Genomic DNA, 27,748 nt, shown 5'->3' on the forward strand with positions numbered 1-27,748 from the left:
CTGATGTGTTCTCCCTATAAGCATACCCATATGTCCTCCACACACAGTCTAATGTCTGAGCACAGAGAGTTAACTATGAGCAGCATGCTACCTCTGTTACCTTTTAGACTGGCTGAGTTATGGAAAGACTTCACAGCACTTGATTAAAATTGAGGCCCATTTAAGTGTTGGGCAACATAGTGTATACACGGTGCTTAGAACATTTATTAGTCCAGGTGTAAGGTTTATGCCACAGCTGCCCTAAATTAACAGTATACCAAAAATCAATTTTTATGTTTCTGTAATGGCTAATCCACAATTATGCATAAGGTCTTTAATTGAAATGATATTTTTAATACTAAGACATAATTATTACTATCCATGAATTTTTCAAATGTAAAGTTTTATAGAAAAGCTGAAAAAAACCTAGAGCACATTATTTTATTTTTTTCGATTAACATGCCAAATTCCAGTTTACTTAATATTTACTTATATTTCTGAAGACAAAAATGTGTTTTAGTAGTTGAATGTTATGCTTGATTAGTGTATCAGCTCAAATTTGTGCGTAAATATTTTCATTGCTGAGGTTTTTTTTTTTTTTTTTTTTTTTTTTTTATTGTGGACTACCACAGTTTCTTTTTCTGGGCTTTTGTAATCATTTGTAATAATAATTATGTTTTCCTGCTAAATGAACTCAGTCTATTAAGGTTACAAATGAGCAACATTTGCTGACTGGCTCTGACGTTTACTTTATAATTTTGCTATCATGCTTGACTAATTTGACTTCTCAGAGACCAAACTCCTGAACTCGTCCCTACATCATTACATAAAACTGACTGATTCTCTGTCCAGTTCTTGTGTAATTGTCTGTTAAATGGTGTCTGTTTGAGATATATATATATTTTTTACATTCAGCTAAAGAAATAGGAGCAAATTATGTGTTTTTTGCAACAGACTGCTAGCAAAATGTCTAAAGATATAATTTAAAATTGATTCTTTGCTAAGTTGTCTTACATGTGTAGACACAAATGGATTGGATGGATTATCCCTGAAGTTAGATATCTTTTCTATGCCTGGATGATTCATCAATGTTAAGTTGCTTAACTACCAAAAAGAACACATTTTTCTAAATCGACAGACACGGACTAGACTAGATGTACAAAGAAAAACTTTCAATGACCTTCACAAAGCCTGGAGAACTATTGCTAAAGACCATTTAAAAATACTGATGGGTAGCTCAAGAATTTTACGACAGAACTGTAATAATAATAATAATTATGAAACACATTGCATTTATATGTTAGTCAGGGAGCATCTAGTGCTCATTTTACATCTCATTTTACATCAGCGTATGAAAAGTAGGTGTGTTTTGCACAGACATCTGCTGTGCATCTGTGGATTGAATGGAGCAGCAGTGGGAGTGAGGAGAGAGATGGATCCAAACTAAAATACTGACATTGTTAATGTTTGCTGGAATATGACATCTTCCTCATGCCTGGTGAGAATAGCTCGCAGTTGAGAAAGATTCAGGCCTTTCATGGGGAAGAAGATGAAGAATCCCGAAGGGAACTGTCAATTTACTAAATGAGCCTCTCTTTCATCACTTCCCCACTCACACAGCTCCATTGGCATGGACACAGCTCCCTCTTCCCTTTCATCTCCTGCTCTGACTGAGTGCTCCCAATCTGCCCTGTATGTACATTGGTGTGTGTGTGTGTGTATATGAGAGAGAGTGAGAGATAAATCAAAGAAACATATAGGGAGACACGCCAACAGAGAGAAAGACGGGCAGATTGAGAGTAAAACAGAGTGGTTGTGACAGTCAGGGAGAAATAAAGCACCGGCTGCTTTAGAGGGGTTTCTAGCCATAGTGATATCCCAGTGTATCGCCTACTGCGATTTGTGCTACTTGTGCTGGGGCTGATAATTCTGCCCAGCAGGCTGTGTTTGCTTACTTGCTCACTCTAATGATATGCAGCACAACTGAGTATTTACTCAAGTGAGTGCTACGTGAAGGTGAAGTGAGTACAGTATCTTCCCATGTGGGTGGAATTAACATTCGTGGGTGCATGTATGCAAGTATTTCTCAACATGTACTGCATACAGTATAAACATGATGGCTTCTGAGTGAGTTTATGTGTATGTATGTGCATGTGGGTGGGTAGGTGAATGCTTGTGTTATTAATATTATTTAGTTTTTCTTTTGCGGGGCTCTTGCTCTGCCATCGGTGCTTCACTGCAGATCGAAATTGCGATGAGTATCCGTGTACACAGAACCTGGCTGGTAACCATAGCAACTGCTGTGTAGTGGCGCTCAGTCATTTGACATTAGGGGGCCGTCTGCCTGGGCAGAGCAGAGTAGAAATACCATGCACATTCAGTCTTTCTCTCTGTGTTTTACACACACACACACGTGCGCGTGCGCGTGCGCACACACACACACACACACACACACACACACACACACACACACACACACACACACACACACACACACACACACACACACAGGTGGGATTACATCTTGATATAGACCCCATTTGGTTCTATCCAGGTGGAAAAGGGACAAAAGCACACTGGGAAGGATGGTCTTTGGTAGGCGGAGCCCTCCATCCCCCATTCATTTGTCTGCCTTGATGACTTCCCTGTTTGTGAACAATCAGCTATACCCCCAGGCTTACTGAATTACCAGAAAAATTTATATGTGCTGTGCAATAATGAGTCCCATATATTATTTTGGAAGTTTCAGTCAAGTCCTCCGTTAAGGTTAGAAACTGACTTTTATGTTCAGATTCGTTGCCTAAACCTAACCACAGATGGGAGCCTGGTTGTCTCCTTTTTACTATTCATGTGTTTTTTACAACAGAGTTCACCCCAACAAATTCCTGCCAACTTACGGTGCTACCTTCATTCAGAAGAAAAAGTTACCTCTGAGCACCTGACCAGTGGGAAAGCAATTGTAAAATGTTTTTTGGAGGTTAGGAAACTATGTTGCTCCATACTGTGATGAAATGCCAGCACGAGTAAGGCAATGCCTGTGTTTTTTTTTTTGTTTTTTTTTAAACGATGTGCAGTGACTTTACCGAGCTAATTTGCTCTGATCAGAAAGAAATGTTAATGAGCACACATTCGCCTACGCTGCATGGCCATCAGGACCGGACATGCTGCATGGGAATTGATCATTCTGGTTGTTGGCGATCATGTTTTGAAAAATAATCCCATTGGTGAGCCACAGGCTGCACAAGTAGAAAATTGCACAAAAGCAAAAAAGTGTGTGTGTGTGTAAGGCTAAGGTGCTGATAATACATTTTTTCCTCATCACAGCTTTTGTGACTTACCCAAAAGACCCCCCCCCCCCCCAACAACCCCCTCACGTAGTATATCCAACATGTCACCAACAAAAAAAGAGGCCAGTGAGATGAAATGTTGCCTGCGTGAGCCAGTGTTGTTCTGCTGTATGGGTTAGTAGTTATTGTTGTTTAGCTCTTTTTTTTTTCTCCACACCTTTGTAATACCGCTTTATCAAATACAGACACTAAGTTTGCGTCCAAGGGAAAACATGTATGTTTTTAACACAGGCTGTGGATAGCTCATCAGTTACTTCGACAACCATATCATCCCAGTTGTTTTGCTGAAAGACCTAATTAAGCACTCAAGGGCACAACGTCTGAGGAAGCAACTACTCGGACAGCTGGAAATATGAGTTGGCTAACTTCTTGTGCTACATGAGCCCAGCGTATCATCTAATAGATTCCTGCATTATTGTTACAGTGACAATGTGTGTAATCCCATAATGTTCAACAAAAACAGCGAAGGATTATAACCACTGAATGTAGATATTCCCCCTATCTCCCGGTGCAGTGGATTTGCCTGACACGGTGGGTCCAGAAATAGGTCAGTCCTGCCATCTTTCTTAATGGGATCTTGGGTGTCAACCAGAGACCATCTGTTCACATGGCACGCTCCCTAAACCCTATGGTCATCCCTCTGCCTACCATCCACCCACACACTGCACGGCACTCTGCATATCGACCCCTATCATCTGAAAATACAACACATCTGTTTCTCTTTACAGCTAAGTGATAACACTTTCATTTTAACTAGTGCTGTGACAAATCCACACCTTTTTTTTTCTTTTTTAGCCAGCTCCTTTTATTTAAACACTTCAGTAAAATGATAGAAGTCAACAGGACAGGAAGCACAAATTTCTTTGACATGCTTGCTTTCCTGCTACGTAGCTTTTCCCGTGATTGCCCCTCTATTATCTCATTTCTTTTCAAATTCTCACTGTGTGAGTGTGTCTTTGTGTGTGTTTGTGTGCGTTTCTTGGCAGAGACCAAGGTGAGATTGTGCGTAGTGTGTAAGGTTGCTGCAAGTGTGTTTCACCACGTTTCCATGTGTCCTCAAACATCCTGTTGGGGAGAAAATAAGTGTTCTCTCACACTCCCCATGATTCCTGTGCAGAGAACGTCTGTCATTCACAGTGCTCTACAAAGTACTTTTCAGACTGGGATTGTTTATGATGCTGGCGCTGTTTGTGTTTACACCCATGTATAAGTACATTTTTGTGCTAGAGGTCCTTGGGCTTGTGCAAGCACTTCTTTTTTTTCGTTTACAGCAGACGTTGGGCACTGCCAGAGACTGTTTGCCTCTGAATGTATGTGTGTGCATGAGAGACGTGTTTGCCTGAGTAGACACAGTATGTTTCTCTGTGCTATATGTGCGTGTTTATGTTCGTGGCGACAGTTTCCCATGTGTTGCTGTTTGTGCTTGCTAATTACACTTCCCTGCATGAATGCAAGCATACGGTTTTTACAAAATTATGTTTTATTTCCGTTCAGGGGGAGCAGTTTACTTCAGTGCTGTAAAGGCTCAATGAGAAATCTTTACAAGAAACACAACCGCCCACATATAGACACAGATACTCAGCATGCAGAAAGACTAGTCAGTATTTTGCAAATCATTATCATAATTATCGTATTTTTATGTATTTTTTAATTCATCATTATCAAATATAACTAAAAAAATCAAATGCACATGACTGAAACTTATTACCCAACTCTGCCTTTAAAACAACAATGCTCACAAACTTGTAAATTTCCTCAGTGGGTGCCAAAAGGGGCCGTCAGACATCATCTGTTACATCAATGTTGGAATATCCAGATCACCACACACATTTAACAAATTAGTTTGTTTCTAAATTAATAACAGTGGGCTCAGACACATTTTTCACCTAACTCCCCCAGTTTGGTGATATGACACTTTGCCTCAGCAGTGTGTTCCACCATAATGAAACTCAATTTCTGAGCCAGTCTGCTCCTATTCCCCTAACTCAAACTCATACTCCATGACCTCTGAAACCTCCAGGCTATCACCTTGCCTTGCTTCCATTTCTCTCAGCTGTTGGATTAATCAGGCTGCACAGTGTATTAATTTGTCTTTTGCCGCAATTTATCAGTTTGATAGCAATCAAATTGGCATTGACGTAAATCCTCTGAAAAGTGATGAATGACTGTTTTTGGCAAAAGCGACCTCGGGGGATAAACACCTCGGGGGCAGAGAGATTGGTGTGGAGGGAGCAGAAGGAGTGTGATGTGTCTAGTGCAAGACAAGGTCTGTACATAGGAAAACAAAAATCCTCAACTATGCCACTGGAGAAGTAATGAATGCGTTCTCTGTATAGAGAAACATGTATAAGATGGCTACACGGTGTATAAATGACTGCAAATGGTATGACTGTGATACTGATTGGTTGACTGGCCCATAATAAGTAGTCCAGACTCAAATATCTTAGCAGTTGCTTGAATGCATTGCCATAAAATTTTATACTGGAATTTATGGTCTTAAGAATATTGACTGCTGATTCCTTGACTTTTCCCCTAGTGTCACCACAAGACTGATGTTTTTTATTTTAAATCAAGTATTGAATGGACTGCAATGAAACATTAAGTCATCCTCTAAGACAGGAGTGTTAAACATAAGGCCTGAGGACCAGAATTGGCCCAGCAAAAACTCAAATCTAGTCCACTGGCCGACTTTGGAGAATATTAAAGATGGCATAAGTTTTGGACTTTTAACTGTTTCACATCTTTTCCTACTGATGAAGACCTTCTCCATAGCCAACAGATAAACCTATGAATTACCTTATCTACTAAAGAAATGTGTTATTTACAATGGATCCATATGCAAATAATGGACATTTTCTATGAATTAACAAAAAGTTTCTGTTTTGTAATTACAGGACAGTCTGGACAGACAGCTACCAGAAGTTTTCTGTAATTTTACAGATGTATTTCTTACATTTGAAGCCCAAAGATGTGCTTTCTTTCATTTATTTTCAATTTTACTACAGTAGAAGCGCCTTTGTACTGTATGTGTGTAGTTAAACTTCTTCACTTCTTAAAAAGGGGAGTTTCACTCACATTTCGCCCATAAAATGAGTTTCATATTTTTGCTCTAAGAATTGCAACATTTTAAAGTTCCCTCAAGTTGTTTTTCATCTTTATGTCATTTCAGAGTTTTAATTTAGCCAAAACTTTAATGCATCTCTTCAAAGCATTTGCTTAAGGCATCTGCCACACAAGCGTAGAGACCAGTTGACTAACAGCCACCTTTCTCTTGCTAGCTGGCGAGTGGTTGCTGGAAGTTGGCTGGCTGTTGCTAGGTGAAACTGGTCACCAAGAGGCACCAACAACCTCCTTGTTATTGCTCCAGGCACCAGTGGACTGCCATAGTCGCCTGTAGTTTGCATCAAAGATGCCAAATTGTCTCTAAGCACTTGTCCCATTTTCGACTGTAACTATGGCCGACCATGGCAATCTGCTCATGACCAAAGCTAGGCAAGCATTTACACCTAGACTAGCAGTGACTTCAAACTCTTTGGCAACTGCTTCGGGAACGCACATTTTTTTCCTTAGCAACCAGTAATTACCAGGAGGTCAGACTGTTCTCTAGGCTTTTGTGACTGGGGCTTTACATGAGCATTTTTAGCAGTGTTGGCATCCTGATGTTGGCTTTAGCTCAAAGACTAAATACAGCAACATAGAATGTGTTCACACACAAACTCATTATGAAAGGTGATCTATTTTTGTTTTCACTTTGTTATAATTTTAGCCTGCTAGATTTTGAAAATAGACAGCGCTCCTTCTGTAGCTCCCCTGTCTGTTCTAAAACCCTCCTACCAGGCAAACACAGGCAAATTCACCTGCTTGATATGTGCTATAAATAAGTTGAAGTCCATTATCCCTGGTGAAAGTCCATTGCAACACCAGATCTATGGATGCGTTTGCTCTCTATATTACTGACCTCATCTGATTTGAAATAACCTGTAATTATCCACAGTCAAAAGTCAGCTTAAATCCTTAAAGTGCCCAGAGGATGTGTGACAGACTCGGTCCCTTTCAGAGAAATTAAGCTGTATGCTGAAAGAGTATTATGTCCAGTGGTGACAAAGAACCATTTGATTATTTTACCTCTCATGCATACAGTGTTTAAGGCAGCAAACAATTACAAATTAATTATTTTGTAGGTACCTTTGTAGATAAGAGACACTATTGTATTTGATTTAGATTTACAATGGTGAGATTTAGCTGTGGTTCAGAATTTGTGTTCATACCATTGCCACTGGTCAGCAGTGTGAAGTCAGGTCCTCCTGGCTTATTTTTTCCTTTTGGGCTGCCGCCACATAAGAAACATAAGCCTCGTATTGAGTAGTAGAGGAGTGTAGGAGGAGGAGGTGGACGGGGGATGAGAGGGAAAGCAACGTGTCATAGGAGGAAAGAAAAGCACAAGGATCCCTGCTAACATGCTCTATATTTTCTGATAGTAGACACATTGGTTTATTTAAGAAGTGTACACAGTGCTGTTCATCTGTGTTGAACTTCTTAAATGGCAAATTTACAGAGGACACATTTATTAAATTGTTTAAAATGTACACCGGGGTAAAATTTCTTTTATACCATTCACATTGGAGTATGTAGTGTAGTTATAATTGCTCAATTTCTCCCTTGGCTTTTACATTTCTAGAGCACTAGGGAGAATTTTACAACTTTGCATTAGCTTGTGTCAATTTGTCCTCATGAATGGTTTTCCCTGCAGCCCCCCCTTTAGGCCTATCATAAGGCTTTGTGCGATGACTCATCCTTGCTCGTCCCTCTTTTTTTTTTTTTCTCTTCCTCTCTCATCTATTAACCCATCCATTTGCCACCTGCACCTGTGTTGCTAAAGAGTCGGTGACCTACACCCATCGTTTTGTGCTGCAGTCCCTGCGACCTTTGTCTGTCCCACCTTCCTTCAAACTGTTTTGCAGAGGAAAAGGTCAAGAGAGCAGACACTAAAGTAATGTCTCATTTATCTGGGTGCCCAACCTTTTCCCTATTAGATCAAATTTGTCTGTGACTTACAGGCCAGTGTGTCTGAGACACTGTGGCGACAGCACACATTCATTTTGTCTCTGGTTATTTTTAGTCTTTGTTTTTTAAACACTCTGGTGACATTGCCCTTGAAGTGTGTCATAAGGAAATCCAAAATCACTTAGATAATTACAGCAAACCCACTCTAGCTCTTAAACAAGTGGCCCATGCTATTAGAAAATTAAAGCCACAAGCAAATGACTGTTTACTTTTTACAATATGATTATTTATGCTCTGCTGAAGCCTCGGGCTGAAGAGTGACAGGGTAGTCAGAAATGAGATTACATTTAGAGTCACAAGCAGATTAGACTGCAGGCGAGAGACAGACAGGGGTACACAGTCACACAGCAAAGAATCAACACGGGAGGAAAACAGACAGGCAGAAAATTACGTGGCTATGGACAGAGACCTAAGCAGGCAGTCAGAGAAGATGCAGACATTCTCGTGTTTGTTATTTGGAGACCCTTGTCAGATCTAAGACTGAGCTTTCCCCATCTCATCTTTGTCGTGGCTGCCTGGTGTGGTCTCAGGGAGGAGTGCTGAGTGACTCAGTGCCTCCAGGATGACGCACATCTAATGGATCAGAACTTGCAGCATCACAGTGATCCGACCAATTTAAACAACCCTCTTGCTGCCAGACACATTTATTAATTTTTTCTGAAAACAAGATTAGGGACAGACGATGTTGCCAAAATGACCAAAGAAAGAAAATTCCTTTGCTTGCAATACTACTGATAAAACAAATTGAACAAGAGTGAATGATCTCTATTTTAATGTTCTTTTTAATAAATCACTTGTAGCTTATTTCGGTGAAGTATTAAGAGTCCTTCAGATATACAAATAAGTTATCTTTAAGTTGTAGATATTTAAGTTAAAACACAACAAGGAAGGACCTACAGTAGGACCTTCTTGCAGTGAGGTAACAGAGCTAACCTGGATTTTCTCTATATTGTAAAGCGGCTCCATAGTTTATAGGTTAAGGTTAGCATTTGCTAAACATGCAAAAGACCAGGAGGTTTGAGACTGGGAGGGGAAACTATCTTGTTACTGGACGAACAGCTGAAAGAAGAGCAGAAGGATGCATTGTCAACAACTTAACAGCATATCTGCAGAGACAAATATAGATCACCCTTAATTGAGAAGTACACTCAGTGACTTGGAATTGACCTGGAGATGGATCCAATCGTGTTGCCATCTAAATCACTTCATGCTTCATGCCCCAGTCTCCCTGGAGTGGGTTAAGCATTATGAGAATTTCCCAGTGGGCACTGATAAAGTGTCACATTATTAACATTCAACATTTTCTTGGTGCAGGCTTATATGCCGCATGTCAATTGCTCTGTGGAGCTGGAACTGCCTCCTCTTCTCAGCCTGTCTCATCTATACATCAGCAGGTCTGAGTCACACAGAAAGTTGGTGTGGGAGTGGAAGGATCAGTAGAGATGGGGCTGACTGATTCCCAACCTCTGCTTTAAAGGGTGGACAGGTTATTATTGCAGCAACATCCATGGTGGAAGATGGATGATGATGGTTGTACTCCTCCTAAAACTGACCTACATAAAAAGAGGCCGTCACATAATGGGTTTATTTTGGCGGGAAAAACACCTCTTGTGCTGTGCAGAGCTTTAGAAGGTGCAGGATTAAGTGTGAGATTTCCATGTGTAGCCTCTGTATGACATGCTTCCTTGTTTATTTTAAAAAACAACAGCAACTTTCTGACCCTCCTTTGATTCTCATAAAAGGCCTGGTCATGTATATGGTTTCAGGTTCATCCTGAATATGCTGTTGTCACTCGTGTCATGTTAGTGCTTCTAATTGCTTATTAGAGGAGTCAGCTCAGTGGGGACCATCTGCTAAGCCAGGTTTCAGATCCGTTTACCCCCACTGGGATTCTGTTTCCTGGGACGGGACGGCCACAGAGTGTCCCTAAAAGACATCACCTCCAGAGCCCGCCACTTACTGCTCAGAGTTTCCATGAGATCATTAGGGGATGATCATAGGTGATGTAACAAACACAGGAAAGAAGGGAGGGAGAGGAGTGTTAAGGGGCAGGTGAAAATGAGACATACAGGGAAAGGGACTCCCTCTAAAGTTTTTAGAGGGAGAAAATATTCTTTCACATATATTACATAAGCTTTATTTGGATGATTTATATGTTTTTTTAGGTGTTATTTTAAGCTTTTTATAGAGAATTTATATTAAAAAAAAATAGGACAGCCTCTTTGCAACAGAGTAAAAAGCAGTGGTTGGTGAGAGACTGCATTCACATTTTTTTTTTTGGTGTCTAGTACTGATTGCAAGTGCTTGTGGTGACCAGTTGGTTGCTCTGTCCTGTTGCTCTTTACTTGGTCCTGGGTGTTTAGTGCAGAGCCCTGCATTCCTGCTTCATTCAAGAGCAGAGAGGTTCCAGTGTTTAAAGCTTTTAGTCACATTTCTACATAAAAATCAGTACACAAAGAAAACATCTCTGCATGTCTTTTCACAGCAGTAATCATGTAGTTGTTAAACACAGATTTCAGGTTTTTATGGGGGAATAGTTTGTACAATGTAATAGAATAATTTGTCCCCAGAAGAGTTAAAACTAATATTGTTAACATGATTTTTCTTCAGTCTCTTGCATTTTATTTGAGAAGAGGTCGGCCCTTAGCCCTAGGATTTTTGCCCTTGTCCTCTGATACATGTCGACACTTCTGATTTAAATTTGCAATTTATCACATTTAACCATGAGAATCTCACAAACAGATTGTGTGGGTTGAATATGAACCACTTCAGTTGAAAAGTGACAGCAAACTAACTCTGTCTTATCGTCGTTTTCTTCCTGTTTTACCGCCATCTTGACTCACTAAAGCTGGCTTGAAGACAGCAACTGACTGAAGAGTGGTCTAAGACCATGTCTTTGATGCATCCATTTCAAAGGCAAAGGTTGCACAGTCACAGTCATTTTGGTCAAATGGTCTCCAACCACTGTTTTCCTTAGTATTTTTTTCGTCTTTAGGAACCAAGGTGTTAATTTAATTTGTCGCCTCCTCACCTGGCAAAGACACACTTATAATTGACTGCATGCATGAATAATGTAGGGAGATATTTTCTGTTATCATTATTATTATTATGATTGTCTGATATGTGCACAGTCATAGTGAATGTGGGGACAAAGTATCCTTCAGGTAGATCAATGTCCGTCCATCCTTCCTCTTGCGCTTATCCAGAGTCACTTATGGACACCCTTATATTAGAACATTGTGTTTAATATGGACAAACTTTGATTTGCACAGAAGTCCGGTAACACAACACCACTCAAGTTCAGATCTGTCAGGCTGTTCCTCTCAATAAGGCCCCACCATGTCTCAGAAGGCTGTGTGGCAGGTGAGGGTAGGGCCCAAACGCAGAACTCAGAGGCAGCTTTATTCCTGTGATTCAACAACTAAAAAGGTACAGAAAACACACCAAAACAAACAAACAAAAGATAAACTAGAAACTTGGACTTTTGGAAATGAAGAGCTCACAACTTGGCATAATGAGGGAACCTGCAACAAACATGAGAACGCACAGCCAATGTGGATGACGTGACAACGAGCAGAGGAAGACTGAGGGCTTAAATGCACAGAGGATGATAAGGGGATGGGAAACACAGCTGAAACTAATCAGACATAACGAGACTGGGAGGAAGCAATACAAACACACTGAACACAGGACTAGAGATTATCAAAATAAATATAAATAAATAAATATAAATAAATACATATAAATACCCACCCGAGCCTGCCGCCTCTCAAGGGCAACTTCAGACTGAGACAAAGCCGGACTCCCCTGGGATCCCTGGGACACACAAAGCCCTCCACCACGATAAGGTAGTGATTCACAGAGAAGTAAACTGGGATTGCCCCTCTGTGAATTCATGTAGTAAAAATCATATGAAAAAAGCAGGTGGGAATAAAACAAACAAACAAAAAATTTTAATAAGCAGACACAGAGGAAGAAAAAAATTACGCAGCAGGTCTAAGCTGTTATCAGTGAAAGCTATCAAACCATATTATGTACCATTTTCTTACATCTATCTAATTATATAGTTATGTTAATTTAAAACTCTATTAAATGTATTAAATTGATGTAATTCTGTTCATACCTGTATTAAAAAATATGAATGACTAAAATTTCCTCTCAAAAAGATCAATTAATTAGAAATTACAACCTCTTTTTCCTCCAGTTACGTCAGTTTCTTTGGAAATATTCTTGTTGATAAATTGACTGCAAACCAGAGGCTAGGGAGAGATCTATCACTGGTATACCGAGATGAAGTAATGAAAGCATAAAACTCCCTCTGAAAAAGGGGCCAAAAGGGCAGACTGTCCTAGCCTCTGAAGACTGAATAATGCCTTTGTTTTGTGATCCCTTTTTATTACTTTGCTGCAGCTGCATGCATTTCTCTGGCACATTGCATTCACAGTTATTCCCACAAGTGGCATATCACCGTGGCAACATCTCACATCTCTTATTCACAAGAATGAGCTTTGTGCCCTCCGTCTGTCTCTGTTTTTATTTCTCTCTCTGTCTCTCTCTCACTCCTTACCATCCCTCGGTGCCTCTGTTCTATGTATCCATTTTTTCAATGGGCTGGAAGGGGCATTTCAACCAAATTAATAATTATGTGTAATTGCTAAGTGATTTCTGCCTTTTTGCAAATGGGTACATCCTTTGAGTTTATCATTAGAAACTCAAAAAATACTCAGGATGATACAATTAACAGGAGTGCAAATGCTCAGATGGTAGATTCCATATATGCAACACTGAATGTGGGGTTTTTGCTAAAAATAAGCAGGATTGTCTCTTTCCTCTTTAACCCAGAAGACTCTGTGTCCATAATTTACATTAAAGTCATTCATTTCTCTCAGGTTCGAGTTTTCCATCAATCTCTCTTATATGCACGTGGGCCAAAGAAACAAGGTGATGATTGGTTATATGGGCGTTCATTTATTTATTTATTGTACTTTTGAGCTGGTATTTGAGGATGCGTGGACAAACTGTGTTCACTGACAGTAGGTTTTAAGTTTTCCTGTGCCAATGCGGTGATTTCCACTGCAGAAACATGTGTTTTCAATGCTGTGCTGAATGAGAGCTTGAAGATCACAGCTATTCAATATTAGATTCTTTGGGCTTGTGGCTCGGTTCTAGACATTTCTCTGGATTCTCTGACTCTTTCATTCTTAAATTATTGAACAATTTACCCACACAGCCTTTCATGGAGCTGTGAAAGCTGGGAACACCTCTCCACTTTTTTTCTGAAAACCCATCTTTCTTTGGGATGCTATTTTTAGCGTCACTTTGTGCGATTGCCAGGCAGTGCATTAAATCTGTGATTTGTTAAGGGAGACAAAACCTTTTTAATTTTTTCCCTAATTTGTGATGATATTTATTTGAAGTATGACCTCTACAGTGATAACATTCTTAATTTGTTGTTGTTTTTTTTTGTGTAAGGATATTAAAGAAAGGTACCTTGTAAGAAAATGGCACATAATATAGTTTGAGTGTCTTTTCTGTCATTTCTTTCTTCCCCTCTTACTGTTTATGGAAATATATTTTGGTTGTATTTCTTTTTTTTTTCTTTTTTTTTTTCTTTCCAGATTAGAGGACATCAACTCTTTCCTCTTTTCCCTCATCTCCATAATTTTCCTTGTAGCTGCTCTGATCTTCTGCTTGTACTCAGGCTCATACTGAGCCTGCTGGCTTTGAGTTTTAGCTTTAGCCAGTTTGCCTTTGTTAGCTTCTTTAAAATATCTGTGATTAGGCTTGTTGAGATTAATATGCTTGTGCTGTTATTTTGGCAAACTTTGTGTCCTCATTTATGTTGAGGAGCTTCGACACTAAGGACAAGTGCGCATGCAACTGTTTAGCTGAGCTGCTGTATACATGAGGTTGACTGGCCGAACACAGAAAATGTTCGCTGGCCTGTAGATCGGTGCTTGTGTATTTTGAACGTAACGCTGGCAGCTCTCCGGGTAGCACACGGCTGACTGTTTCCCTGAGAAGCATGTTGGATAATGAGTATTGTCATGATGCAAATTAATAGTTAATGTAACCAGTGGCCTATGATCAGAGGTGAAAGGTGAAAGCTGTACCAAGTGAATATTAAGGTAGCGTTTGACTTGAAGTGTATTCTTAATGTTGGGGCTGCAAGAGAAACGGCAAAAAGTTAAAAACATTATATAATTTCTAAATTAAATAATTAATGGTATTTCTTTGTTTACTTATGATTATGGGGGGGAAAAGCTCTCAGTATTTTTAGATAGTTCCTGTGAAAAACTGTATTTAAATTGAACTTTCTGAAATTGATTTTCGTTTTCTTAGTTGGATTAGCTCTTTTCTGTAGAGAGTAATACTTATCTTAGGAATAAGCACAATTTAACTAGAGTGCAATTAATAAAAATACCCCAAAAGGGAAGGAAATAGAAACCATTAGCAAATTAGCCTTCTGTTCATCCCTCCACATATCTTAAGTGTGTATATAAAAGTGTGAGTAGTACAAAAATTGAACAGTTTCTAATGTTACAAATCTATTTGAAATATTATATGACGTTTTAGGATGTTTTGGCTCTCCAGACACCTCTGTTTGTTAAAACAGCTGCCACCTTTATCCCTCCTGCTGGTGGGTGAAGGTATCAGAAATGTGTTAAGGTCATATATGATGGTTCCAGGCATCCACCCACCTCATTTACTTAGCTGGACAGGTGTATGTAACCCTTGATCTTACGTGGCAGAAAGCAAACATGGGTGGGATAAACTCAGAGACTGCTGCTCTGCACTTTATACCTGCCAGCAAACACAGAATACTAATGCAGCTTTCCCTTCTCTGTGGATCCTAGTCTCATCTTCTTTTTGCTGAGCGTGAGCATTCTGCCTTATCACAACCCGCTACGTTGTTAGCAAGAAAAAGTGGATTTTGTCGCGGATGATAAACTTCTCATTAACCTTCAGGAAATTAAATAAAACCTTTTTTAAATTAGATAAAGATCATGTCACTGTCGCGTTTCTTCTGAGATGAAACCTATGTACCTGACGGGGGGTTGTCGGTGTCATAAAAAGGTGCATTTAAGAAAAGGAAAGAAAAAAAAAGGTTATTGAGTATGCATATATCTATATGGTTTTATAATTTGGTTGGTAGTTATTCCATTTGCTTTATAGGAAAGGAACATAAACTTTTAATTCCACGTTTGGCAGGACTTGACTGTCCCTCTGGCAGCGAAATGCGGTATGACATTTTTGGAGGGGGATAAAAAGGTTCTGCTGGATTCTGCATTACACATCAGACAAAGTAATTGCTCTGCACGCATTGTAACAGAAATTGGATTGGTGTGATAAAGTTTTGATAATATTAACTGTGACAGGGATAATTTATGCTGTAATTTAAGGTACATAATGGAACTGTGTGGCTGTAAGTGGTGCCTGGACAAGTGTCTAGTGACCTGCATATATTATGATGAGACCACAGGGAAAAGACTTTTAGCATTCACACAGGGAACTTTATTTCTTGTGATTTGAGAGCGATCTATTCAGTGGTACGATGGGAAATCATACCAGTTATGTAAATGCCACATTAGCTATCAGTGGATACGGGGCACAGTTAGACTCTTAACAATGCTGAAATTAATAATTAAGGGATACCCATACATTTCTGCTCAGAGATTATGCTCAACAAAATCAGTCATTTCACTTTCACCAATTAAGATTCTGGTAACACTACACTACTGATGCATTTTAATTTGTCACACCACCTGCTCTTTTCTGTCAGACTTTATTTTCCTTTTTTCTGCTGTCTATCAAGCTACAGATCTACTGGTAAACTATGCAGACAGTAAATCTGGCTTTGAATAGAACATCTGCGAAGGGATGAATTAATAGCAGTGACATGTCACCGCGCTTCTCGACTGCTCCTTACAAAACCAGGGAAAATCCCCTCAGATTTGTGTCTCATTTTCTGGTTATTGTTTGGAAACAAACACCGAAAAAGAAGAGACCCACTCTGTGTCATGTTGTCACTTTGAAAGGATTCCCAGTATGGAAGAAGTCTGAAGTGAGGTCTTGCAGGATATTAAGTGTTTCCTTTTGATTGAAGCTGCAGGGAGTGGGGAAGAAGATGACTTTGACAGGATTCAGTCTGAGGCCAGCAGGGGTGCACGAATCACCAGAAGTAGAAATCTCATTCAGTGGTGATTCATAAAACTTTACCTGTCTTCATTTTCATGAATGCAACGACCTTAAAAACTAATTTATTACACATTAAATCAGAAGGATTGTAAGTGGTCCAGGATCAAGCCCAGACAAGTGGACTAGTTGATTGATAAGTCTGTACTCCAACTCCCCATTAATCTCACTTAGCACATCTTAAATATGAGGTGTGAGCAAAAAGTCCTGAGAACAGGACCATAAGAGTCAAAAGCCAAAAAAAGCAATGACCGCAGTGACTCCAGCTCAGGGGCATGTCCAATAAGGGGTTGAACTTTACTGAGGATTACTGATATACTTGTACTTAATAAGTATTTCCATGCGGTGCTGCTTTCTTTTACTCCACTACACAGTAGTTTATCCTATTTATTTGAACTTAAATTCTTTTGCTGACAAATTGCAATATTATATCTCAAGCTACAGAGCAACACATACATTAAAATCACCAGCAGCTCCAACATTAGCGAGAGATGTACATCAATAAATCAGTAATTATGATCCAATAATATCATGCATATATGATTCATAAAATAGCCATTCTACATGATAAGTACATTTACTTTAGGTACTTTAAATATATTTTAACTATACAAGCTTTGCACTGTTTAGCTACTTGAGTATGTTGGTAAATGTTTACTTGGGTAAATGCTTCTTTTAGCTTGGTCGCCCCAGCGAGTGGATACTTGTACTTTTTTTCCACATTACAAACAATGATCAAACATAAGAGACCGGTCTGGTTGGTTGTAGGTAGTCACCAACCAGTATCTACTGTAGGGCCGTGTGACTGGGCCCCAAAGAGTGAGGCAGGGAGAATACTTGTCATTATTCTGATCATTCATCAGCTTAGGCACAGTTAATTGCTCCACAGGGGAAGACTTAACGTGAACTGTGATGTGTGCCATCTTGAGCCATCTTAGAGCACATCAACAACGCAGGAGTTTTTAAAAATATGAGCACACAGTCTTCACTCATCACCTGCACCACTTGCCAGACTTGACTAGCTGCAACTTTGTCCTCCCCTTCGCAAAGACATTCTGCTGAAAGCCCTAAAAATAACCGCAGTGTTGATTAAAATGGTCCAGAGGTGCATGAGCTGAGGGCATCATACTTGAATTTGGGCTCATTTAAATCAAACAAAGAACTTCCTTATCAAACCTCCCTGCGTCACTAGTATCAGGTCTTCTTTAGCGCACTCAGCCTCCCTGCTTGTGTTGCAATGAGTCAGACTTGCCACCTTAGACATAGTCATGACAACTATTCTTGTTAACCTTGCAATTGTGTGTTAAATTAGTCTGAACGTTTAAGTGCCCTGTTAACATAATGTGTGCAGCCTAAATGGTTATAAGTCTAGCAACAGTGGGGGAGTGTTGTCACTGTGTTGACTCAGAAAAAACTTGGCTGATTAGACAGAAAAGTAACAACTTCAAAGGCTCGGAGGTGTTACTAGAATAGAAAGTGTCGCAGCATCCACCTATCCATCTATGTGTCTGTGCATCTATTGAATGTGCTCTCTCTGTCTATCACCATAATTCACTCCTGAAACAGAAAACAAGCCTGTTTATGTTTGCAATGATTTCAGAATGAGGCAGATCATTCAATAACCTTTTTATCATGTTATTTAAACGTTCATGTATGTATTTTTTACATTTTTTGCAGGCTGAAGTACTGTATGATGAAGAAAAATTGAAAATTCAGTGAGGGAAAAAAATGTAATAAGTTTCTTCCACTTTACCTGTCACAATATACCCAGAATAACTACAGTTTCTTCTTGAGTGCTAACATTGTGAAAGCGGCTTTTTTGTACTTGCAATATCTTGTGCTTCAGGTGTACAAACTCTGTCTGTTTCTGGATCGTGTCCTTGCAGTGGCAGTGTTACCCTCCATGCCTGAGGCTCTGGCTTACTCGTGGGCTGTTGCACATTTACGGACACTCGACATTTCCCAGGGGCTCGGGGAGAAGTCTGTGGACCTGTGATACCTAGCAGCAAAAAGCCAAACTTAACCTAAAATATATCAGTTTATTACGTTTTGTTATTTTTTTTTGTAGTGTCAGCTGAACTATGACCTGCCACTCAGTTAGCGCCGCTGTAAGAGCTGAACAGTCACATTTTGCTGAAAATAATATTGCCCTCTAGCTGCCATACGTATGTATGGTTACGATTATGGTAACGCTCACTGTGAAGCGTTCAGATGGAACCACCTATAGGTTAATGTCGTAGACTAAGAAAGGATATGATGGCTGATTGAAAAATATCCCCCAACCCCACAAAAACACTGTCAGCACCTCTTTGCAGTCCGGTCACATGCGCTCATCTTCTCTGTGCTGGCACAATCCCAGTAGGGCTCCTACCTTCTGTCTCGTAGACATACTCAAAGGTTGAATGCTTGGTAAGGTTGAACACATGATACACATGCACCCTCTCACACGCACACATCCACACAGGTGAAGACGTGCAACGACAGGTACACGCTGTGGCATTTAAGCTCTTGCTGTGCCTTAGAGGACATGCTCTATTATTCTCCATCTCTCCACGCTTCTTTCTCTTCAGCTGCTCTCATTCTGTCTTTGCCACAAGCCATTTTCTGCCACCTCTTAATGTTCCTTATGTCCCACAGGGGTGAGGAGCTCTCTCTAATATTTTCTCATCCTTCCATCTCCTGTCATAATCACCTCCATCTATTTTCTCTCCTTCTCTCCTTTTCTCTTTTGTCCTTTTGATATTCTCCGAGAACATGCAAGGTCATGGTCACTCCCGAAAAGGCTGCGATTAGACATAAGAAGGGTGGGGTGCCCTTCCAGTACCTAGAACATACTGTACAACTCACATAAGCTAATCTTTGTTAGCGGCGTTTAATTGTTGTCTGTCTCTCATAGTACACAAGTAACACCTCCCCCAAAAAATCTCTTTTTATGAATTAATGATGCTGTAAAAGCTTTTAGGGAGATTTTTCAGAAAGGTTGTCCCGTGAAATCTGTAACGGATCCCCACAGGCCTCCTCTTCATCTCCCACTGACAGATGCTCATTTTAGGATCTGTCACCCTGTCAGACCTGAAAGGCTTTCCTCCATAACGACCCCCTTCCCACCCTCTCCCCCTGTCAATCACTGTTTCTGTTGCCTAGGTACGACAGTTTGTGGGCATCTGTCTCTTAAAGGCCACAAAGGTTGAATGAAACCAATTCCTAGGGTTGTATACTGATTTATGAGAGCGCATTTGTTTTCGGGATTTGAAAACAAAACAAAAAAAACATTGTGGGGGTGAGCAAGTTTATTTAGAGTCGTTTCTTGGTGTTATGTAAGATGAAATAATACACCATATGCTGTCTGAGGAATAGGTAGGATTTCATATTAGAGCATTAGTAGTTAATTCTCAGAATTAGCAGTCAGTAGCTATAAGCATTATTATATAAGCATTTCTGTGTGTTCCAAACCCCTACATGTGCCTCACTGAAACAATTGGGCCAAATAGAAATATAAAAATACCGGAATATTTAGTATACAGCTAATACTAATTTTAAACTTGAAGATTTGTCCGCATTTATTATCAAAATAGTTGACCTGCCGTTATTCGTGCTATCCTTGCAGCTCTAGATGGCTCTAAATCTGTGTGATCGGGTATTGCAAAACATGCCAGCAACAAATTAAGAGTGACTATGCAGAATTTGGAATGCAGAAATCTAACTCTTCTTGTTGTGGCTTGTTGCGGGCTTGCACCTGTTCTGTTGACATCGCCAGAGTTCATTTTAAACAGAGTCAGCGCTCTGAAAGTGTTACATTTCACACCGTGTTTGTATTTTCATGCGTCAAAATCGGGCAGAGTCCCGGCAGTGTCACATTGCCAGCTTTTGCAATGTTCAAATTTTTTTTTTAATTTATTGCTGAAGACATTATGGCTTTGGCAGCAGGCAAAAGCAATAATGGAAGAAAAAGTAGGAAGTGGGAAGAAAGTATCGTTAAATTCAGGGATGTGAAGAGAGTGAGATGTAGATTCTAATCTGTAATTTCACCACGCACTGCGTTGTTTTCAAACTTTCCAGTGATTTATTGGAAATGGGCTGAGTCATCCCCATTTCTCATGCTTTTCTCTAAAAATTACAATATTTGAGACTTCTGCAAGGAGTTTTTACAGACCCTACGATGTTATCTACGTTAGTGGGCAACGTTGTTGCCAGCATTTTGTGTCTCTGTGTAGTGCATTATGTGTTGATTACCATGCAAAGTGCCCTGGTGGTTTACATGCTCTTTTTTTGTGGTCAGCTTGTTGTGATTTGGCGCTATATAAATAAAATTGAACCTCTACTTTTTCTGCTTATTCGTACATTCCCTCACGTCCATTCTGACAGTTCTCCAGACACAAGGTCTTTTTCCAACATTGCTTGTGATAGTGTATGTAACAGAATAAACATGTAAATGCTGAAAATCCTACTTTTTCATGGCTTTAAAAGCAAAGTTTTTTGGTGGATGAATGATAATGATTATTCTTGAAGGACATGTTAATGTCCTCCAACCAAGTCTCTATTCAACTGTTCCCCAGAGACCCCAGAGAACAGCTACTGTGTGACCTTGGATGGTAACACAAATTGAGCTAGCTGTGAGAGCGAGTCAGCGAGGACGAGATATGAGTGGAAAGAAAGGAGACAGGATTGTGTTGCCTAGCGCAACATTTAGAGCCAGCAGTATTTTCACTACTCGATTCCAACCAGACAATTCAACCTCATAAAACCTCAGATTCTTTTCTTTAAAAAGGAGCTAAGACGTATAACAACTGTTAAAAAGAAACAGATGTACACTAGACAGATGAGAAGTATAAAACATTACCGAGATATTCTAACAGTAGTGGTAGACATTTCATTACAGGGGACTAGATGTAGTTCAGTACTCAACTCCTCCATCTCCTTCCCCAATAGACTTGACTAAAATAAACTCAGTCTACAGTGGATTTAAATAATGGAAGAAAAAAAAAAACCCAGACACACACTGATGCACAACTCACTCGAGCTTCAGCTCGTTTGCTGCCTGCTTTTTGTCCTCTGTGCCTCTCTTAATTTAAACTTATACAGTGGAGAAGAGAGTATTATAAAAAAATAAACAGAGCTCCAGCTTTAGAAAAATAAAAACAGTTTTGAAACCACATTTAATCAGTAAAATGCTTTTGTAGTGAAGGTGGCAATTAGCAATCAGGCCAAGGGAAAGTCTGTTCAGAGGTTAGCTATCAGCAGACTGATCATCAGACAGTGTGAAGTGGACTTTCAGTCCCTTGAAAGCCTAGAAGTAAATTGCTTTAATTCAAGGTTGCCTCAAAAGCAAACCAAAAAAAATTGGACTTTTGGTTTATATTTTGATTTCAGCAACGTGCTGCTAATTGCATTGAGGCTCTTAGGTCTCTTTCCAGTCCGCTGGTCATAATCTGAGCCTTAGAATTTGTTTGGCTCCTGTTGTTAATAATCACGTACTTTCCGAAGCTGCCGGTGTATTTGATAGGAACACGCTGGCGTGAATTGGTATGCTTGTGGCACCTCTGTTCAGTCTCACGGAGCGAATCAGTAGTCTAGGTTGAGTTATGCAGTCTGTGGCTGGAATATAGAGTGCGGTGTTCTGACAGGGGATATCACAATGTGTGCTGATGTATGGGTGTATGCCATCAAAGTTTAATGGAGGTTTCCTTTATTGACATTCCCTCAGAGAGAGGCTCACACTTCTGCCTCACGGTGACATACGATTCTGTTTCCTAGTGCATCTCAATCTGCATTGACACCATAGACCCGTGACTGATAATGTAGGAGTGGATGTTATGAAAGCAAACACTTGGGATTGATGCAAATGTTTGCTCTGCAGTGCAAACATTGTGACAAGTTGATGAGAAAGGGAAAGCTATAGTGTTGCATCTCTTTTCTGTTTCACTGACAGGTCAATTATTCAGAGAAAATCTGTATAGAATATGAATTAACATATAATGTTCTTTATTGTTTTGAAGTCTGTTACAATATATGGTTTGTATTTTTTTTTTATGTGTTTGGGGATTAAAACCATAGAAAAGCAGAAACTCTACACTGGATTGGCCAGAGATTTTCTTGGCTGTGGACCTCTGAAATCCTTTCTGGCTGAGGCATCAATCACACATTTTGGAGCTCTTCTTTCTGGCTAACCCAGCGAGCCAGGCTGGATTAATGAACAAGCTTATCCTGATGCCATACAGTACTGATGGGCATTCTTGACTTCCCAAAGATGTTTCCCACTCATGTAATCTTCGGAAACAAATCAGGATTCCTAGAAACCCTTCATGACACCTTTTATTGTTTCAATTATCTCTAGAAGCTTACTAGCATACATAAATACATGCATGCACACATTTGTATGTACCAGCAGCAGCAAGATACATAGTAGGACTGCCTCTTTTGTCACATGCTGCTATTATGTCTATAGCAAAAGCTTTTAATAAATGAATTAGCATTTCAGCGGCTATGAAAGTCATCTTTAACCCGTAAGAAAAACTTCCCTTAAATGGATGACAGAGTGGATTTCTAAGTTAGCAGCTAATGATAGCTAGCTTGGTTAGAGCTTTGTCACCCAAGCCTTGAGACTGGTAGTGCTTTTCCGTAGCAACTGGCAGTAGCTAAGGGATCACTATCTGGTCTCTGGGCTTGTGTAAAGAGGACTTTAGCAATTGATTTCACAGTGGTTTCCAGCAAACACTTTCAACCAGTTGGGGAGTACTAATTTTTTTCTTTGCAACCAGTGGCTGCTAGATGGTTGTTAACCAGTCTCTTGGCCTGTGTGACTGAGGCCTTAGCAAACTGCATCTGTAAACGGGCATAGGTCAGACTGGCTTTTAAAATATTGTGTCTTAATCAACCTGAGTAAAAACTTCTTCTGTCAAATTTTAGTTGGTTTGTCCACCGTAAAGAAGACATTCCCACATTCTGGTTATTATAGGCAGAATGTCTTTTTAAAATTAATTTTAGTGAAATCTAAATGTGTGTAGGCATGTCTTTAACCCTTTCTCAGTTTACCATGGAGAAATGCATAACTGTACTCTGTCTTGATCACTTAAAAGAAATATGGTAGAAACAGAGGAGCTTTGATTCACTGACCTCTTGACCTCATACTTGGCCTTAATGTGAAGTGATTTCTCTGTATATTGCCACCCTACATCACCTGCCTTCGGGAGTCCACTGTCTTCTTGTCACAAAGTGCAGTTACAGGACAGAGGAAGTCATTAGATAGGATCCTTGTTGGGGAAGGAAGTCATGTGTGAAATTTTGGCTCAGTTTTAGGGCGCTTCCGATGGCGAGCTGTGATGGGCTCTTAAAATTCTTTAGACTTACAAATCAGCTCAGTGTGTCAGACTTGCATGTGTGTTTATATGTGTAAGTTAGTGTTATTATGTGTTTACAATTCTGATCGTGTCATTTGAGAGCCGCCGCCTTTAGCCTGCTTGCAGTAAGAGAACCTGAAACCCTAACGCTTTCAAGTTCACACACAAACACATACACCCACACACACAGACACACACATCCACAATTTGTTGCTGCCCTGTTTACACTTGGAGTCTTCTAGTGTGCCTGCTGAAGTGCACCTCGGAAAGCATTTGACAGATTTAGCTTAGCACTTTAAATATAGAAAGGGGTACACCAATGAAAACCTAGACATCATGTCCGAAAGCTGTTCCTCAGACATGAGGAACAGCATATTCCAGTTGATAAGAAATGTGACTCACCGATGTCATTTAATCACATGTGAATCACTGAATGTTTACATAAACGGCCCCCTGAAATAATTTTGAGGTATTACAAATGCAGGAGCTATACTTAGTAATCTTTGTACTGCTGCTGAGGTTTCTGATTAAATTTCTTTTTGGAAGTGGAGGAAATGCCCCTTCTGCTATTACTGCTGCTGTAGTTTGTCATTGCATTTTCCTTGATTTGAAGTGGCGGATGCTCAGTTGGTTGCCCTTGGTAGATTATGGTTTTGAGGTCAACAGTTAGCCCTTATAGATGAGAGACACTGAGAGTGAGGAAAAGTGTAGTGTATGGGGTGTGGGGAGGGGTGGGCTGCAAAACACAGTTGAATAACTGGGTCATTTTAAGATGATGACGTTTCTCATCTCTTCAGCTCAGAGCTGGGTATTCACTGTTAACTGCTTTGTTTTCATTTTCTGTGTATTTTCTTGTGTTTTCTGTATTGCTTTAATTCTTTAATGCATTTTACTGAAAAACTGAGATATTATAAGATTAATGACTTAACTCAATTTTCATTCTTGCAGAGCCAGCAAGCAGTGCCCACCAATTTATTTGTTTGTTTTTGTAATTTTGGTTATATCTAGAGCAAAATAGTTGACACAATAGGGTGTTTTATTAAAGCATGATGATGTATTGGAAATTATTAGTGATTTGCCATTATATCAATATCCGCGTTATAATGGCCGATAAATGAAAATTTTAAAAAGTGATGAACAGAATGGAGAAACACTCTTTGACCATGTTATGAGTACTTGTGTTACATAGTTTTTCCACCAAAGTGCCCTCTCTAAGCAGCACAACGCACAAACTCTGTAAGTGCTGACAACATATGTGCGTTTAAAATGTCACAAACACAACCAGCTAATCCGCACAGAGCTGGGCAGAGTATCATATTATATAGTATATTTAATATCTTAGTGAGAAATCATGAATAATTACACATAACAAATGGTAGGAGAATCTAATTATGTTTTTTTGTGGCTGATATATAATACCAATTATCGGCATCAGAATTGGTCTTAAAAATCCAATACCTGTCAAGGTGTATATGTTACAGGGTATGGCTACTGTAACTGAGAAGTTGGTTATGGTGCCTTTGGTGCCTAGCCAAAGTGCCAGAATCGATGCTTCATATAATGGTAGTCCATCTCGATGGGCACATCAGTATTTTACATGCAGTCTCTGCTATGTTTGAAATGTTGATTTTCCACCATCACAGCCATCAAACTTCCAAAGCGACTGACACTAACTTTCATTCTAGTCACATTTCCTGAGACTTACAGATCCATTCGTGGTTTGTGGAGAACTAACATTGCACTCTCGTAGTATTGTCAGATTTAGAATGTACAGTAGATTAGATTCTCCTGTATTCATTGTATTTCTGTCATTCTCTAAAACTTACAGGTGGATGTGGTATTAGACCAGTAGCCATGCTACTATTATGAAGTGTTGGCATACCAGACCACAGATGATTAGGTGTCTGCTAATGCAACATAAACACCTTGTCTACTATCACCTCCTGAAAGTCTGAACATTGCTTAAGAATCAGTTCTCACAAGTAGTGAGAAAAGATGTCCTGACTACTTATTGTTACAGAAATTACAGAGCATCATTACAGAAATCAATATGTCATTTTAATGCATTTTCTTTTACATAAGCAATAGTATTCCAACAAACAGGTTAAAGTATAACATTGATTAGATTCTCTTAAGAAAATAAAAACCTTGTGTAAGATTACTCAGTTTGGCTTTGATGCTCAACAAGCATCTGCCAAAGACTATCTATGACCATCTTTTGGGGAAAAACACACAACAAGGCAGCATTAGAATGAGATAATGCCCCATAATAGACTACTACCTCTTCTATTTAGAGTAGTGGAGTGCCTTTCATTAAAAAAAAAAAAACCCCAAAATTGCTGACATTATGGTAGCGTTTCAGCTTGAGCTTTCTCTTTGTGTCTTTTATGCGGAACCTCATTGATGTCTTTGGCTTGTTTAGTTATTCCTTCCCTTGACCTCTCTGGGTTCGGAATTGCCATCATCCCCTGTTCAAGCAGGGAGCTATTAAAAATGCAATGAGGAGTGGGTGGGTGGGAGGTGTTTACCTCAGCCACAATGTGCTGGATCAATACAAAGGACCCATCACATGAAAGTTATCAAGCTCCCATCATCAATAATAAATGGGCCAATCAGCAGGGATATTGAGCTTCTATTGTGAGATGGCTGAATGGGAGAAGGGATCATCAGAGAGGAACTATTATACGACGCTACATTGGTCAGCTGTTGCGACGATGATTGTGATGATCACAGTGAGGATGATGATGATTTGAACCCTGATGTTGCTGCAGGGGGTTATTGTGGCACTTTTTAACTGCTGGTCTGGAACAAGAAGAGACATGCATGTGCTTACAATAAGGTGTTTTCAAGCAGCTTCTGAATTTCTTTTATACTACATTTGAAGAGACGGGAAGAAAATGATACTATTTTCGTGTTTATAAGATCCGTATCCACTTAACTCATTTATAGCAATGTTTTGGGACTCAAATCTTTGCAAGATATAAAAAAACATGAATAACTGCAGGATTCTGGTATTGATGTTATTAATGGAAGTGATAGATAGTCGCAGTAACATTACAGACCCCAGTCTAGCATAATACATTGTTTCAGTGCAGTAGCTTGGGAGCACATGTCAACACTTGATAGTTGTGGTCCTCTCTAAGTGCTTCCTCTTAACCCCTTAAAACACACACTGTTGTTGCTCTTCTCATCAGCTTGCCTATGTGCACCCTTCCTTTGCTCCCTGTAATTGTGCCGCCTCCTTTTGTACACTGCCTGTGTTCAATACGCGGTATTTGCTGACATGAGAGTTGGCATTCATTATTCAGTGTGTGCTATTTGAAAATGTCTACCCATTCTGCAACCTGCAGGAGGCAAGCCACTATTTAATTACAGATGTTGTAACTAGTGTTGCAAATTGTGTCCAACCCAGATGAGTGCAGTGTTTTGTTTACTGTAAATTGTATTAATGAGCATAGTGGAAGTGCATGAAAGTAATTTCTCTTTCCCTTGTCTTTTTTCTCTCTCCTTAGGTGGTGTTAGTCTTTGCACTCAGCATCGGGGCCCTTGGAATATACTTTATAGACTCCTCAGAGTAAGTGTCAGTCTCATTAGGGTGTAATTTCACTCATGCTCCACCAGCGTTACCGATGACAACTTTAGATTAAATTAAATGAGTACAGTTTTTTGTTACATGCATTTATTTTGGCCTGCGCGCTGTATCTGAATGATGGGCGCACATGTGTGCTTACTCATCTTCACAGAGTGCAATCTCTGAAATGCAAACGCACATATCAACACCCCCACAAGCACTCAAGAAGCAGCGATGCGTACTGTATGGACACA

At 39.7% G+C, this 27,748-nt stretch overlaps 1 protein-coding gene across 38 annotated transcripts in view; it reads left to right on the plus strand.

The window, feature by feature from the left end:
* Nucleotides 1-27,748, plus strand: part of kcnma1a (potassium large conductance calcium-activated channel, subfamily M, alpha member 1a) — a 144,505-nt gene that overhangs the window by 42,295 nt on the left and 74,462 nt on the right. For all 38 annotated transcript variants that reach the window (XM_040001555.1, XM_040001558.1, XM_040001557.1 and 35 more), the window contains exon 3: nucleotides 27,436-27,497. In XM_040001555.1, the coding sequence (XP_039857489.1) occupies nucleotides 27,436-27,497 (62 nt within the window). The remainder of the gene's footprint in view (nucleotides 1-27,435; nucleotides 27,498-27,748) is intronic.

The sequence above is a fragment of the Simochromis diagramma genome, unplaced genomic scaffold (genome assembly GCF_900408965.1).
Source record: "Simochromis diagramma unplaced genomic scaffold, fSimDia1.1 OVJJ01000421.1, whole genome shotgun sequence".
Classification (NCBI taxonomy): Eukaryota; Metazoa; Chordata; class Actinopteri; order Cichliformes; family Cichlidae; genus Simochromis; species Simochromis diagramma.